Source organism: Ictalurus punctatus, chromosome 25 (genome assembly GCF_001660625.3).
Source record: "Ictalurus punctatus breed USDA103 chromosome 25, Coco_2.0, whole genome shotgun sequence".
Lineage (NCBI taxonomy): Eukaryota > Metazoa > Chordata > Actinopteri > Siluriformes > Ictaluridae > Ictalurus > Ictalurus punctatus.
Window position 1 is genome coordinate 2,171,938 of NC_030440.2, and position 17,707 is coordinate 2,189,644.

Genomic DNA, 17,707 nt, shown 5'->3' on the forward strand with positions numbered 1-17,707 from the left:
ACCATAGAGTACTGTTAACTACCACTGAGTACTGTTATCTACCATAGAGTACTGTTAACTACCATAGAGTACTGTTATCTACCATAGAGTACTGTTATCTACCATGGAGTACTGTTATCTACCATAGAGTACTGTTATCTACCATAGAGTACTGTTAACTACCACTGAATACTGTTATCTACCACGGAGTACTGTTATCTACCATAGAGTACTCTTAACTACCATAGAGTACTGTTATTTACCATCCACTATTTAGTACAGAAATACTTACCATAGAGTACTGTTATCTACCATGGAGTACTGTTAACTACCATAGAGTACTGTTAACTACAATAGAGTACTGTTATCTACCATCCACTATTTAGTACAGAAATACTTACCATAGAGTACTGTTAACTAACATTCAGTAATTAGTACAGAAATGCTCTGTTTTATTTTTCAGCATAGCTCGGGGTTTGATTACAGCATTCCTAATTATGAAATAGTACACAAACATTATTTGTAATTTATGTTTTGGCGCCATCTACTGGCTATTTCATTAAAATTTTACAGGGCATTTTAATTAACTAATTAATTAAGTAATAAATGAAGCAATAAATGAATCCATCCATCCATCCATCCATTTTCTATACCGCTTTTCCTACAGGGTTGCGGGGAACCAGGAGTCTATCAGAGGGGGCACAAGGCGGGGTACACCCTGGACAGGGTGCCAATCCATCGCAGGGCACAATCACATACACACTCACACACCCATTCATACACTATGGACACTTTAGACACGCCAATCAGCCTACCATGCATGTGTTTGGACTGGAGGAGGAAACCGGAGTACCCGGAGGAAACCCCCGCAGCACGGGGAGAACATGCAAACTCCACACACACAGGGCCACGGCGAGAATCGAACCCCCGACCCTGGAGTTTCGTATTAATAATAAGTTAGTTAGTAATAACTTAGTAATAAGTAAGTAAATTATATTATATTATATTATATACAATGATTTTACATTTTATTCTAAAGTAGCCCATTTAAAGAAAATACTCACATTTGCTCTTAACAAAATGTTTTATTTAAATAATATCACCTAAATATTGCGGCAGATTATTGACAGCCATTAACAATAATTACAGATTAGACACTAAAGTAAGAAACTTCACCACGTGACTGTAGGGATGCAGATATTTTTTAAACTAGAGTTCTGCAGAAGAAATTACACCATTTATTAAACCTTTATTTATTTTTTTGGAAGAAGGAAAGAAAGCTTTTACAAAAAAAAAAAAAAAAAAACTATATAGCTGGCCCTTGAAGTCAAAATACTGATAATTGCATGTGATATAAATTAGAGATCTATATAAGTAGATGGATGGATGGATAGATAGATGAAGTGACAGAACACAAACTCTAAGGTTGAATTTTTTTATTCACCGAGGAGATACACCGAAGAGTTTAATATGTAAACATGTTTTCCCCTGAGGTTTCAAACCCGCACATACAGTATTTCAGACGGATTTCTTCAGGCTGTTAATAGGAAGCACAGGACCGAGGGTAATTCAGCTTTATGGCACATTGTAATGGCTAAGGCAAGTCTAAAGTAGAAGACATTTCTAAATTGATCAATATAATTATTAACTATTTCTAACTATTAGTAAAAGTAATAATCTGGCCTGGACGTACAGTGAGACATAGTGGCTCCGAGCCACAGGAAAAGAAAGCTGTGGAATGAATGTAAAGTATAGCATTATGTTAATGGGATGTTTGAAGGTAGAAGCTCTCACTGCTTTCTATTTATCTCGTGATATCTAAACCGGGAGTTGTTGTCCGCATCCGCGATCAATACATTTCTAAGTAATGTTATATATTTAGATAACATTACTTGGATGGTTTGAATTTCACTTTAAGGCTTTACCACATATCTTAATCTCACGATCCCATCCATCATCTTACCCCAAGCACTGAAAATGATGTAAACGTCAGACAAGTACAGTCATAGTATAGCTGTGAGGATTTAATGTACATGATTTTCCTAAGAAGGTCATAGTGTTTATTAATGAATACTTCAGAGAGACCCATGCAGTGGCTACACGTGATGACTGAATTATTAAAAAAATATAAACATTCATTTTCCATAGTATAATTTAAACACAATTTCAACAAATTCATGTAAGTGTGTAAGACCTGATACAGTTTTCTGGAACAGTAGCCGGTCTGTATGTGTTTCCGAGGGTGTCTTAAATTCTCTCGACACACATAGCAATTCCCATTCCTCCTCCGATGCACAGTGCAGCAACGCCTGTCCTGCCCCCCGTCCTCTGAAGTGCATGCAGGAGGCTCACCAGCACCCTGCAGCCAGACATACCCAGAGGATGACCCAGAGAGATAGCTCCACCACTGACGTTCACCTGCAACGGGAAAACAAGCACGGCCATCAATACAGGGTGCAGATACGAGGACGGAAGGTAAAATATTGAACCCACAACTACTAAAAACTCCCGTATTGCAAAACTTTCTTGAATTCTTACATTCTTTCTGGAGTGAGAACTACAGTGACAAATTGGTGCTATAACATAGCTCTATTCAATCTACTGCAATAGTAAATAAATGAAGTGAATCACATGCCCAGTCTGAGACTTACTATCCGTGCAAAGATCCCACGATACATTGCGCAAGAAGATTAAGGTCAGCTCAGAATAGACGCCACTACTTGTGCTAAGCAACAGGTCTGTCGTTAGTTTATACACGTCAGTGACAATCCACTAGGTGTTCCCACACGGACACCTTAACTACTGCACTCGGAAGCAATGCACGCCCAACTTTCTGTAAATCTGTACCCAATAACTGTTGCTGTGATCATAAAGGCTGTCTTTTGTTCATCCCAGGACTCACACTGAACATCCTTTCTGGTGTCACCCAGAACAGGATGGGTTCATGTTTTAATCCTCTCAAGGCTTTTATGTCATATCGGGCAGTTTTTCCTTTCCACTGTGGTGTCTGCCTCGCTCATTAAGGATCTACATTTACATCTGGATTTCTGTAAAGCTGCTTTGTGTCCATGTCCGTTGATAAAAGGGCTACGAATTCCCTTTTAACACTGGCCGCGTGCTTCAAGTAGAGCGAATGAAATGAGATGAACAACCTTGTCGGGGTTCAGGCCGAGTTCCCGAACCACTGCGAGGCACTGAGCAGCGAAGGCCTCGTTGATTTCATACAGATCCACCTCAGGCAGTTGCCAGCCAGCCTTCTCTGTCTAGTGAGAGAGGAGATGCAATTTGGATTTACACACATCAATAACGTCTATTTACATAAATGCACCAATAGGTACTTTTATATCATATTATAATATATATATTTATCTATATACACACACACACACACACATATATACATACATATATAAACTTGAATAACTGTGTGTGGATGCTTTAAAAATAAATAAATATTTCCATTAAAATACACAGGCGACAATAAAGGTTAACATTTTGTTTTGGTCATTGCATGACTAGTCATCTGTGGACTGTAAGGGACACGCACTGCTTTTCTGATGGCTGAAATTGGCCCCGTGCCCATGATGGATGGATCAAGGCCAGTCTGAGCCCATGAGGCAATCCGTGCCATTGGACGCAGACCACGCCTCTGAGCCTCTGATTGGCTCATGAGCACAGTAGCTGCAGCGCCGTCATTAATTCCTGTGAAAGAGAAGGCAGACAACAGATAACATCTACCATAGACATCGCGCAGATGATGAGGGACAGAGATTTTGTAAGTGCAAGACGGTCTTGCATGACGTTTAGAAGTGGAAAAAAACTCTGGGTTATTTAGCTAACCGTGATGGCGGATGAGTCTTGTTCATTTACCCGATGCATTGCCAGCCGTGACTGTGCCAGACCCGTCCTTCAGAAAACAGGGCTTCAGCTTGGACATGGCGTCCATATTGCTCCCTTGGCGAGGAAATTCATCAACTTTTACTTCTACAGGACCTAATATAAATAAAAAATAGATATAAAAAAGTACACTCAGACCAGCCAACTCTGAAGTGGAACAATGCATTAAAAAAAAAAAAAAAAAAAGTGTGACCAGCATAGTAAAGAAACTGAAACCAACTGTTTTTAATCGCTGTCTAATGATCAACACCAATAACATTATGTGTAAAGTCTTTGAAAGTGCTGTTTTTGACCAAAAAATTTTATTATCCCTAATAATTATATAATTAACTAATGTTAACTATACACTTGTTGAAAATTAGCCAAGTCAAACACAGTGATTTTTTTTTTCAAATGAATGAACTCAAAACATTCTCTATTTACGATGACAGAAAAAACCCCCCAAAAGGTCTACGTGAGAAGGAAGGGGGCGAGACTTCCATGACGGTTAACACTGGAGAGTTTAAAACACCTGTGAACCATCATCCAAGAGTCATATGTAGATTGAGCTCACTTTTAGTGAATTTTTAAGTGAGAACTCATTAAAGCATTCTCCATTGTTAAAACACGGTGTTCCTATAGATCATTCATAAAGGCTGGCAGGTCAGTAAGATCACATGTAACATAAATGAGTAAGATAACTGACACAGCAGGTTACCTTTTCTTGAAGGAACAATAACTGGAACAATCTCCTGGTTAAAGTAACCAGCCTTCTGGGCCGCCTCAGTTCTGCTCTGTGAAGTGACGGCATATTGATCCTGAGCTTCTCGGGTCACACCCCACTGCTTAGCCACGTTCTCCGCTGCAGAGAGTAAACCATCGGTCAACCATCACTCCAAAGTATAAAAAGATAATGTCAGTGCTTGGGAAATGTAAGCGCTGGTCAAATATACCTGTGATACCCATGTGGCAGTTGTGAAAAGCATCTGTGAGTCCATCGGCCACTATAGAGTCCTGCAGTGCGGCATCTCCCATCTTTATTCCTGACCTCATTTGCACTGTGTGAGGTGCCTAAGGTTCAAAGTGCAGAGAAAAACCTCTCTAATCCCTAAATGTTGCGATCCGATATACATCAGTGAGAATCTCTGTCTTCAACTCAAATTTGTAAAGGTCCAGCCAAATGAAACTCCTAATGTCTCTGTAGTTACAGAGGTCTCTGGTCTGATGAGCTGCCTTCTAAAGACGTTACAGAAATACTTTGCCCATGTGTTTAATATGTTTATGAACTCTGCTACAGTAATTTTTTTTTTTCAAATTCTCATATTGAAAATATTTTTGCTCAGTATCACCGAAATAATTTGCTAGGTCGGCAACCAGATCGGAGTACGCCATTCAACGATGCAATTCGATGGTCTAAGTCCTAAACATCACCTACCCGGCTCATGCTCTCCATGCCCCCTGCCACCACTACTGTGGACTCTCCCGTTATGATGGACTGAGCTCCGAGACACACGGCTTTTAGCCCAGATCCACACACCATCTGACAGCTCCACGCAGGGACAGGGTACGGGATTCCTGCGCCAACACTAGCCTGTCGTGTAGGGTTCTGTCCGTGGCCTGAGAACAGCAAGTGTAAAGAGTTAGCACTGAACAAGCATTCCTTAAGTCCATTACTTACACTGTATTAAACATCATCAGTAAATCTGAGACTACGTATTTTGTTGGCAGTTAGACAGTGGCACAATTTGTACGTTTTTGCAGCAAACGTGTTGAAATGTAACAATTAAACATACAGTTAAAAATCACAGAATATTACGTGAACCCTACAGGAATCATATTTAAATTAGGTTCGTCATTTGATACGTCGTTGATTACCTGCAGTGAGGACATGCCCCATGATGACCTCAGATACCTCATCTGGCTTTACATCAGCCCTCTTCAGGACATCCTTAATGACTACCGCAGCCAAATCAGAAGGTGCCACACTGCTCAGTGCCCCATTGAAGGACCCTTGAAAGACACTTATGTTATTTTAATCATAAAGAATTTCACCTTCACGGTCTTTATAACACTCTCGTACACTATGCTGAAAACATGTAACTCATAAACATAATCGGAGGCATCGTTAAAGGGATCAGTGAACACGACTAGCCTATGTGAGGGACCCTGTATAGAGCTGAGACAGTTGTGGAATTCTTTCATTTCTTCGATAAATGCTCCTGTTTATTACGGACATCGATAACAGATCAGCGATAACTCTGCCCTCATAAGAATTCAAAATACATTGCTCCATAGCAGTATGCCTGCTTACTATTTCTAATTCATTTCCATGCTGAACTTTATTCCGTTTAAGTAAACATATATGATGTGAGATATATTATATAAACTTCATGTATTTTAGATTCTACATGAAATACATGAAAAAAACGACGTTTTCATCGATTAAAGGGTGATTGCGTGATCGGAGAGTCATTTAACCGTTTAAAAAGAAACACGTGTTAACCCATATCAAGCAACAATCTCTCTTTTTTTTGTTTGTTTTTTTTGTTTACAAGTTTCTTTGCGGACAATAGCTGCAATTTGCTGGAAAATAAGTAACAGGCCTGATGGTTTAATAAGCAAATACGAGAATGTGATTTATTAGCATCCATGCTAATGGAATGAAGACTTTAAGGACATTTAAATGAGATACTTAATAATTAATAAGTAATAATTCACAGGGTTGCACTACAGCGTTGCAGGTGCCAGTGTCAATGACAAAAATAATAATAAGAAAACGTAATTTTCTTCTTCCCATAATCTCCAGGAAATTCCACTTCAGGTTGACTTAAAAAAAATAAAATAAATAAATAATACTGCTGAATATGTTCTGTTAACAGGGTATTATGAACTAATATACACCCCCGGTCAAAAATTCAGACACACTCATTCTTGATTTTTATTTTTCCACATTTTAGAATAATAATAATGCAATCAAAACTCTAGAGTAACACAACGGGAACTATGAGAATTATGTTGTGATAAATAAATCCAAAATCAAAATAATTTAATATTTCAGCATCTTCAAAGTAGACACCTTTTTTGCCTAGAATTTCCAGAAATGTATTCTTGGCATTTTCTCGACCGATTTCTTGAGGGATTTCCCTGAGATGGTTTTTAAACAGGATTAAAGGAGTTCACACCTACGCCGGACTCTTATCGACTGCTTTTCGGAATATTTCGTCATCCGTTTAAAAACATATTTTTTGTAAATAAAATGTTCGTTTACTAGTGAAAGAAATGAATGTTATATTCATATATATTATATTTTAGTCTACGACACCGATTTCACACACTTAATCACACCTTCAGATAAAAAGGTTTAAGATCAAGAGGAACATTTCAGTCGAGTGTCCACAAACTTGTGACCGGTAAACATTTTTCATAACCAATAATGGTTGAGTCATGGAAAAAGCTCATCTACCCATGAGCTTTTAAAACTGATTCACATATTAATGCATAAACAATAACATAACAAGCACATAGGCTGCTGTGAAGGACGATTTAAAATGTCTTTAACCTTCACATTGAATACATAATGACATTAGATATAATAATACATAATAAAAGTAAGAACAGTGGACAAATATGGCGCCCCAACCGTGTGGTAATCTGAATATCAATTAGCTGACTACTCTGTAAATATATGATTCAGCAGCCCTTGCTGCACGAGCTCTTTTCATCTGGTGACACGTCTTTGGCCAATCAAAAGAAGCTCGTGCTTGACCCTACACAAACTCAACCAATCAGGGCCATAGGAACGTCCGGGCCGGTACGTCAACCAATCAGAGCGCTTCTTCGACAACTCGTCTGTGCAGCCCTAACTGATGACAAGTTACACTACATTGAGTTTGATTACCTGACAAAATACAGCGACGCTACAGCAATACAGAGCAGTAACATTCAGTTCAGTATTTCATTCTAACATGTCAAGATTCTTCAGCGTTTAAATAAAACATAAGACGTGTCAATACTTCACTGTCCGATCTGTCAAAAAGTGATCCACAGCGACACAGCACGGTGAAATGATTACCTATAGGCGTCCTGGCAGCAGACACGATCACTACCGCGTCCATTTCACTTTCAGCTCAGGAATCTCACTATGAGTTCAGTTCCCTGCCCTCAGAGAGCTTTCTAACTAAACCCACCCCGAGGGAGGATCTGGATTAGTGCACAGTTTCATTGATTTAACGGAACAGGTCGTAGACGGGAGGGAAAATCCGGTAAGACTTCAAGAAACCTCCAGTACAACCTGTTTACAGCGCCACCTAACGGTCTGGATGACAAGCTCTCTTCATCTGTATCTTGGTGGATCCCAAATTCACGCCTGCCTCTCTACAGAAGTGAGAGTAAAATCGGTTTAACACTACAATTTCTGTAAACGTGTGACATGAATAGATCCCTCATGTGATGATGAATGCCACCGTTTTGGGTTTCAAGTAACGTTGGAACTTATTACTTGGTGATTATTTATTCTAGACAGCTACATTGCTTTTCATGAAAACTTCATTTATTTCTGAAAAAGTTATGTGAAAATGATTCTGCTGGTCTAATGATTAGATAAATTAGTATTGATGCCAGGGTCATATTAAAAGCCTTTATTGATATTTGGTCAGTACACGAAATGAAGCCAGAATATGAATCCAACAAGATACATCTCAGAAAAACTACCCACAAATTAAACAAAAACTTTTTTCCATGGTGATGAACAGAAAATGTTTGTTTGTTTTTTTTAAAAAAAGTTCAACATCAAGTAACTAAGGACATTCTGAAGTAAGCATAACAAGTGAAGAACTTGCCTCCTGACTTAATCAAACTTTATGGTACAACAGAAGTTCATGACTTGTTTAGTTTAGTGAGCAAATTAATTATACAGGCAGGGTGATGTTCAAATAACCTTGAGCTGCAATTAGAGCACAATTTAAAACCTTAAAACATCAGATATTTATTCTCATGCTGCTCATTTGTTATTCATTTCTCATACTGCTCAACATAATCAGCTATGTAATATTGCAAAGTAACCAAGTTATGACTGGAAATGGCTTAAAAAAAAAAAAAAAAAAAAAATTGTATTTGATTTTCATTTCCTGAAGCAGAAAAACAGAACAAAAACTAACTGGCCTTAAATGTGTGGCTTATTTTTGCTCGCCATGAGTATAAAAAAAAACAAGAACAAAAAAACCCCCAGACATTTTAAAGATTACAAAACGGACCCTGTGGAGGGGTTGGAGGCAGTTGTAGCAGCAGCTGCAGAGTCCAGCCCGTTGTGAGTGGTGTGATGTGCACCCGTTGTCCTGGTGCTCTTGGCGACGGTTGCAGCCTCATGGGAATCAGTGTTGGAGTCTGTGTCATTTGAGTGCTGAGTCATTGATGCCTCGCTGCCTGTTGGAGAGTCCACGCTCTCATAACCCGCACTGAGCGTCCCGTAGCCATCCCCTGTGCCTTGGCTCACTGCACCCTCCGAGTGGTTAGACAGTTTGGCTCCACCCCCATGGGCAGGGCTGGAAGCACAGGGCGACCCTGGATAATCCTCATCAGCGCTGCTTGCCTCCCGATATGGGCCGGAGCTGGACAATGCTCTCTGGGTGGAACCGTTGGAAGGTCCATTGAAGACACGGCCGCAGTCTTTTGCCCCGGTGGAGCTGCCTGAAGGGGCTGTTTCTGTTTCAGCGGGAGGTTCAGAGGCGCTGGGAGGAGAAGGGGCAGTCCTGCTTGGACCTGCGCCACTAGAGGTACCCAAAGCCTGAGCTTGCTGAGAGAGCTGCTGCCTGGTCTCTCTCAGCTGCTGCTGGAGAACCAGGATGGTGCTCTGCATGCCCTCCACCTCCTCATCCAACTGAATGATGAAGTCGTTCAACTCTACATAACAAAATATAACAACCTAAATCAGACAGAAATATAGCAAACTGTTTGTGACAAGATGGTATATAGGCTGCGATGACAAAGCTGTCGGCAGTGATGGGGCATAGACGAAAAAGGAATGACGCTTTCAAAAAATACAGGTGCATCTAAAAAAAATAATAATAATTTAATATCGTGGAAAAGCTTATTTTTTTCCAATAATTTGATTCAAACAGTGGAACTTTTATAAATTCATTAGACACAGTGAAATATTAAGCCTTTATTTTTGTTTTAATTTTGATGATTACAGCTTACAGCTGATGGAGATCAAAAATCCAGTACCTCAAAATATTAGAATAAAGAATTTATAACATTTACATCTTAAATAAAATTCACTGCCTTACAAATAAAGTACAAACAGTAACTATAACAATTTATGGCTTTTTTTTTTTTTTTTTTTTTTTTTGAATGGTATAACATGATTTATGTAGATTATCCAGATTGTAGCGCCAAAAGTATTGCTTAGGAGTTTGACAGTTATCCATCAATCTGTTCAATTTGTTATTAACATTTAGAAAACACTTCTGACGATCTTGAATAGCAAAATCAACCAAAACAAAACAAAACAAAACAAAAAAAGGGGGTGGGGTTGTAGAACTAGTCCCAATCTAGTCCTTTTGACATGGAAGGACGACCCGAAAATATAGTGGCGGAGACATAATAATACACTTATATATAACTAATGTACAGTATAAATGTATACACTCCTGCTTTCATTTTTGATCCACAAAATAAATGAGCCAAAGAAAAAAAGAAGAGGTTTCTCTCACCATCTTGGCTGCTCTTGAGCTCCTCGCTGTACTTTTTCTGCAGCGCGAGTTCAGCCTCTAGCTGGGCGATGCGGCCCTGTGACAGCTGTCTGCCCAGCTCCTGGTTCTCCTGGATCAGCATGCGACACTTCGCCATCAGCTTCTTACCAGTCTGGCTGCAAGGGAGACAAGTCTGACATCACATGGTGAACAGAGCCATGAGCACAACAAGGACAGCTGGAGTAACTGCCGAGCAGCGACAACACTGCTCCATAACCCCACCTTGGTCATTAGTCAAATGATCAAAAGACATTCAAAAATGGTATGTGGGTGATGAACAAATATGAGGAACCCTAACAGATGAGTGTACCGATCATAAATCAAAACTCAATGCAAAACTCTACCAACCTATAGATGAATGACTGAACCAATAAATTTCTCACAGTAACATTTGACAGGCACCAATCAGAAATGCACAGACTCCAAATATACATGGTTTTTCCAAAGATGACGTACCAGACCTCAGAACATGTACCAAGCATTTTCACACTTCTATGTAAATATATAAAAACAACTGTGGAAAGTTTACTTTTTAAATCGTTCAAACGTTCGCGTACGTGTTAAGTGACACTGAACTACATGTGCCACACTCCAATATCTACAGTGTCCTGACAAATTGCAGTGAGGACCAAAACATACCAATCTCTTTTACATGACGTTTCGGGGGCATAAATAGGGTCACCACAAGATACATAAATGACAGATAAAATTACTGTATGGCTATTTGCAGACTGTGTTGTAATATGCACATGTAGAAATACTGATGCAGAGATACACTCTTCTGAAACTGAACTCCAGACATACTTGAACAGGAGTTTGAATACAATTATTTTTGAAAGTAAAAGTGCCAACAAGTTCTTAATTATTTTGCAAAGTTTGACTATAGGAAGTTACACTGATGTAGGGAAGCTGATATATTCAGTGTAACAAGTTGCCGTAAGTGCTACGTGCTAAACATTTGACTATTAGAAACACAAAGCAGGCAGCTCAAACCCTCTGACCAGAAAGAGAAAGTAGAAGCTTGGGTAATGGAGATGAGAAGATAATGCTTTGGCTGAGATGATTAACTTTGTAACCATGTTCACTGTGTTCTAAAGTTTTTATAACCGCATTTTAGATTTGCAAACATCACCTAAAGCATTCAACGTAATGGTGAAGAATTAAAAAACAATGACACTGAACAGCTCTGTAACGGAAATATTTCACAAGAAAAAACACCTGTTAATAATAAAAGCAGTGTAAAACAGTCTAAAAAAAATGCACTTATAATCGATAAAATGTTGGACCTGAAAATTGTGATCAAACGACACAGCAGCATAGACATACATATAAACAGCTTTAGAAATTACCTCGAAGACACATGGGCATTCACATTGAAATAAAAAGCTTGCACCTGCAGCAGTGTATTAGCAATTCTTCACATTTTAACACATCCTCTTCTAAAGTGTGGAAAGCCAATCACCCCACCCCCCAAAAAAAAAAACACTGCTGGAAGTGCAAAGAGCATTTCCAAGAACAAAACATAATAAATAAATAAATAAATAAAGCAAAAAATATATCAAAACTATGAACACAAAGAAAAAGAGGAAAGGAAAAGTTAAACACTGTACCGTCTCTTGCACCAGCGAGATGGTTGTTAAACAAAGTCTCTGTAGACCACAGGGTCTTTACTCTTTCCCCCAAAGTATTACATCATTAGAAAGGCTCCTCCCCCCAGAGTCGTATGATCGATAACTCCTCTCATTGTATTACATCACTCTACTGTCCCCCTCCCCCAGGGCGTTTCTAAATTCTTACCCAGAGTCTCAACAGTTCTACACTGGTGGGGGTAAAAGATGGGAGATATGCATGTGCAACATACTCTTTTGGGGGGGGTCATATTTTAAATGTTCAATCAGTGATTTTTAAAACTACAGTTCAATCAGCTCCAGAGCAAATGCCTTGCTCAAGTCTCTCTCAATGGCCGCCAACGATTTATTAGAGCAATCTGTCTAACATAGGCTGTTGGGGGCTGGAAGGAGGGGTTGTTTCCGCTGTGACCACCTCTTCAGGAACAGTCCCGATTCCTTCAGGCCTCTGTACCATGAGGGGGTGTGGGGAAGAGAAAGCTGAAACAGTGTCACCTGACCACCTGGCTTTTCAGTTTCTGTTCTGTTTCACTTTTACATTACAGTATGATAATAGCAGCACAGAACAAGAGAAAAAAAATGTCTTTCTGTGTTTGGCTTTTAAGTCTGAGTCTCGTTGTGAGCATAGCATTTCAGTCTTCCCCCACCATTATTTGCACTCCTGCAGTGGAGAAAGTGAGGGGGTGAGTCAGGAAAGTCTTGACTTTTGTTTGGAGGGGGGAGTTATTTTAGTTTACCTATCAGGTGTAAATTTCCAGGCACTCAGTTCATTTTGGGCTTGCTCCAGTTTGTCTTTAGTCTGTTCCAGTTCGGCCTTCATTTTAAGGAAAAATAAGTTGATGGCTGGGTCCACCATGGAGGATCTCAGTTGAGCCACACTGGGTTGCTGCACTTGCTTCAGGTACTGGATCTGCGTCTGAAAATGGACAAACTGTGTTAGAAACCGAATCAACGGAAGAATCATATCACGCATGTGTTCTACCTCAGCAATAAGACCAACCCTGAGCAATTAAACTAATAATTTCAGAAGACAAATGTGAAAAGGATTGGTGTGGAAACCCTAATTTGTGCTCCTAACAATATTGTGGTATGGGTAACAAGTAGAAATCAATACCAACTGCATCAAAAGGGATAAAAAGGCATTAAAAATGTATGTATTGAACATCTTCCATATAATTAATCAATTACTTCCATGAAAACCATCCAAAAATACCACCGCAAAATATGTACACAGTGCACTATAACATGTAAATATACACAAAAAGGTATGGAGTTCACTATATATAGTGCTTGTGAGCCTCTTCATACGAGAAATATTTCCTGGTACGATCATTTGGTGTTGAAAATTTGCCCAAGCTTACTGAGAACAAAGGCCAAGTTGTTCCACAACGTTGCCTGTTATATTATCTTGATTTTGAGGCACCCCTACCTGCAAAAGTCTGACAAATAGAACAGTGGCCTGTTCCCTTAAAAATATTCTTTAAAGGGGGGGAGAGGGACGTAATTGTGTTCCGTGACACCACTACGCATGCTTTAGACACTAAAAAAAAAAAAAAAAAAAAATGGCTAAAGCTCTGCAGCACTGTTGAATGGTTGCCTTGTATTTAAAAACTGTGCACTGTAAGAAATAAGACCAAAAGTTTGTATACAATACTACTCTAATAACGTTGTCCTTTCACCTTTTACATCAACACACTGCTAGGACACCCTATAAGCATCCTTTCCAGTTAATATTTCTTTACCGTGTACTTAAGTTCTGTACTACAACCGAAAGAAAACCAGAAAGCGGAATACTTACTGTACATTCCTGCATTTCCTGTTCTTTTGTGGCCAGCCTCATCACCAGGATGTTCTCCCTGCGTGCCGACTCTTGCTGTTGTTGCTTTAACTTCTCCTCAGACTCCTTAAGACCAGTCACATCATTGGCTGTGGACATAATTATGCTATTAGAATAATACGGCCCACGGAAACAAAGCACTAAACCTGAAACATCAGACTATTAAAATGGCTAAAACCTGTAACATTACGAACAGAACTGAGCATGAATATACAAACTACCAACATTTACTTACAATTTAGATCAGCATATTTTGCTTCGAGCACCTGGACATAGGCTTCATGCTGTTTCCACCTAAAATGTTGAAGGAAGTATTTAGAATATATATATTTTTTTTTTAGGTAAAAGAAAGTCAAGGAAAGGAACAACACCAAACATAATATAGTCATCCTTACCTTGCACACAGCTCCTCTCTGGTCAGGGTCTTCATATCAGATTCACTAAGGCGAACCTGAATCAAAATTTAAGCACTTATTAACAGACAGTATATCAGTAGCGCTAATCAGTGTTGCCAGGTCTGTAATATTACTGCAAAATTAGTCTACCATAGCAGGTTAATTTGTCATGCGATTGATTAATTATAATCTTCTGAAAGCCAAGTTGGGCATTTTAAGGTTCCATATAGCATTATAATGCATTTGTATAAATCAAGTATGACACAGGCTATTGTAAATGCACAGGACATGGACAGAGCAAAGTGTTTCAGTGGTCTGAAACAAATACTGTCCTACATATTCTACTCTTAAAGGAAAAGCCATCCGAAGAAAAAAAAAAAAAAAACTGCATATTAACTGTTTACACATAACGTGATTGTCAGTGGTGTCCAAGATTTATTTTCTAATTAAACTGTGAGCTATTTGTTTATTTATACTTCTTTCAAGAACACACAACGCCATTGAACTACCTGCTGATAGTCACACCGGTGGGATTTGTCCCTTACCTCATGTCTAAGGGGACTAATACTAGTAGCAGTCCTTTATACTAACAAGCGCATAAGATTACAAATCTTAAACTTTCGTGCTAATATAACACCGTTGCACTCATCTTCAAGACTACCAACTGGCCGAGGCCGAACCCTAACCCTCTGTCGTGGTATAGAGGCGCGGCATGGTGGAATTGTGTATACAGCGGTTGTTGTCTCGATTACTATGTCGGATCGCTCGTTAGTGAAATTAAGCCGAATCGGAAAAGCACGAGTGTGGCTGTGATTCGGACGTAGGGATGCTGTTACGCAACAGTTCTACAAACGAGAAGTCATCATCACAATACATACTAATATTCAAATGTGTTTATTTTTGCACAGTCGATGAAGATGGTACCCCAAGAAGCCACAGCTGGATGCTGTGTGTTGCCATGAAATGCACAGACTGACCGAGACAGCCCGTAGTGAGAGGAGTAACGATTTCAGCCAATTAACTTTTTCTAGAACTGCAAACACAGACAAGCGACGTGATAGAAACAGTGAAATGTACCAGAGCTGTTCTAGTCAACATCAGCAGTCCTGAACGAACTGTCGTACAGTCTGTACATGATGTGCTTTTTGTTGGTAATTGAGACCTTTTAGCTGTACTCGTGTTCAGCTCATGATGGAGTTTGCTAAATTTTGCATTCATTTCTGCAACTGCAAAAAAAAAAAGGAAAAAAATCCTGGAGGGACCGTGCTGTACAACGTGGACCGTCACTGGAAATCGGCGCTTGATCTTTTGTTTTCAGGATCGACCAGTAAAACCTGGCTGTTTATCCTTCACGTTTGTCGGAAATTCTCTTCTCCTATCCGACACCGTTGTATCTGAGCGAGCCGTGTCACCCTGTGACATCCCTGCGACAAACGGCCACTAACTTCTCCCGGCGACGACGAAAATACAGCAAACACAAACATCTGGATCGCTAGACAAATCACGGACATCTCGATATGAAGATGTTTCGCGGTGGACTTTTCCTTTAACTTCAGGACACTCACCTTCTTCGGAAGAGGTTCTTCATTAGTCATCTTGATCTCTGCAAAATGGAAGGGAAGAAAAAAAATCATATTAGACACATTCTCAACAACAACAACAAAAAGGAGCAAACAACCTCATGATTTCAGCTTTGGCAAAAAAAAATAAAAATAAACCGGATGAAATGACCTCAGAGAAGAATGTGCCATGTGTAATCTAAAGCACAGTGAGCAGTAACCCGGGACATGAAGTCCCTCCTGACTGCAGCCTCTCGCCTGCTAGCTCCATTTATCCTCACACACAAACTCGTGTCTGCTCAATCCCCCTTAGCTCTCTACATCAATCCCACGGTATCCTACAACGCTCTGCATCAAACTAAAAAAAAAGACTTTGGCTAGATGTAGTTAAGCTTCCCAGAAAAAAAGCGCTATTCACGATTAGAAATCGGCTGCAGTTGTAAATCCGCACAGTGCTTGGACTATCCGCGGTAAATCAGGCGTTAGCGTTAGCATGGCTCACTCGGTGCTGCAAGCAGACGGACGAGCAGCCAGCAAACAACCGCGCATCAATTTATCAACTTTTTACGCTGTTTTCTGTTTCACACACAGCTACTCCATACACACAGACAAAAACCAAACAAACACAGACGCGCAGTTTGCTGCTATTTAACCTGGTCACCAGCTACCTGTCGGCTTCGTGTTTTATCAGTTTCTTGCTGTCACAAAATGGCGGAAAGGGAAGAGACTCTCCCTACGAGCAGCGCCGCTCTCCTCGCCCATGTTTCTCATAAACAACGCCAAAAGGAAAAACACCCCCGCTGTGTGATACTTACACGCCCCTGAATTAGACCAAGACGACCAGGTTTTCTTAAAAGATGTTATGACTCCGCGCCCGGTTAATTTTATTAGCGTTATTTATTTGAAATAAATAAATGGAATTTGGAGTTTAGAGCGAACTCGGAGCATCCGCTATCACTGAGAGGATGTCGGTCCACCCCCAAGTGTCACACAAGCCTACTGGTTGCCATGCTCGGTCTGCGCGCGTATCGCGCCATATCCTGCGATCGGATTGGCGTGTGGAAGACAGACCGCGCGCGAGCAACATGTGTTAGCCAATTGGAGTGCAGGAGGCGGGTTTAAACGGAATACGGATGGGGGGGAAAGGGATAACGCTACTGGTAGCTAATGCGCATGTTATCGTGACTGACGATACTTGTTGTCTTCAGTCATTAATAACAAAATAAATAAAAAATAAAAATAATAAATTCAATATATTTGTCATGCACGAGTTATTGCATAATATATCTACACAACGTTTTGCCGTTTATACAAGCAAGTAGCCAAATTAGCTAAAGGAACTAGCGAGGTAGGTAGCATTGATAAACAGTCATCGGATTAATTATCTAACTAACATCCTGATGAACAATATGTTAAGGAAATGTTTCACACACACCATCGCACATGGTATTGTCAGTCTCCTCCACGCTCAGTAGCCACACTTCGTCTGGTAAAATCAAACGTGCAAGTAGTCGGCAGATCTCAATATACTTTTCAGATACTGTTTAAAGGCAAAAGCAGCGCGGAACCACATGTATTAACTCAAAAACAAACAAGCAATAGAAGCCAGGCTAGCTAATAGTAGGGCTTCTGTTCAAACAATAAAAAGAGAGTCGATTCTCCGATTCTAAGCATTGGGAATGGA

General features: G+C 39.9%; 2 protein-coding genes across 5 annotated transcripts; both read right to left on the reverse strand.

Moving 5' to 3' along the window:
• Window positions 1-2,017: 2,017 nt before the first annotated feature.
• Window positions 2,018-8,046, reverse strand: acat2 (acetyl-CoA acetyltransferase 2). Its single transcript, NM_001200344.1, is given in 9 exon segments — window positions 2,018-2,397; window positions 3,132-3,242; window positions 3,527-3,681; window positions 3,850-3,972; window positions 4,574-4,717; window positions 4,809-4,926; window positions 5,291-5,472; window positions 5,731-5,865; window positions 7,928-8,046. Coding segments are annotated over 9 exon segments (1,182 nt in total). The 5' UTR covers window positions 7,971-8,046; the 3' UTR covers window positions 2,018-2,226.
• A 431-nt stretch (window positions 8,047-8,477) lies between these two features.
• On the reverse strand, window positions 8,478-17,661 carry wtap (WT1 associated protein). Of its 4 annotated transcripts, none has more exons than XM_017456010.3 (8): window positions 17,459-17,661; window positions 16,030-16,067; window positions 14,465-14,520; window positions 14,305-14,363; window positions 14,031-14,158; window positions 12,970-13,148; window positions 10,566-10,720; window positions 8,478-9,753 (listed from the first exon to the last, which is right to left on the reverse strand). In XM_017456010.3, the coding sequence occupies exons 1-8, from the start codon at window positions 17,466-17,468 to the stop codon at window positions 9,095-9,097; spliced, it is 1,284 nt and encodes a 427-aa protein (XP_017311499.1). In that variant the 5' UTR covers window positions 17,469-17,661; the 3' UTR covers window positions 8,478-9,094. The 4 variants fall into 4 exon arrangements, with proteins under 4 accessions (XP_017311499.1, XP_017311500.1, XP_017311501.1 ...); XM_017456011.3 differs by lacking the exon at window positions 17,459-17,661 and adding an exon at window positions 16,839-17,023; XM_017456012.3 differs by lacking the exon at window positions 17,459-17,661 and adding an exon at window positions 16,692-16,797.
• Window positions 17,662-17,707: the final 46 nt, after the last annotated feature.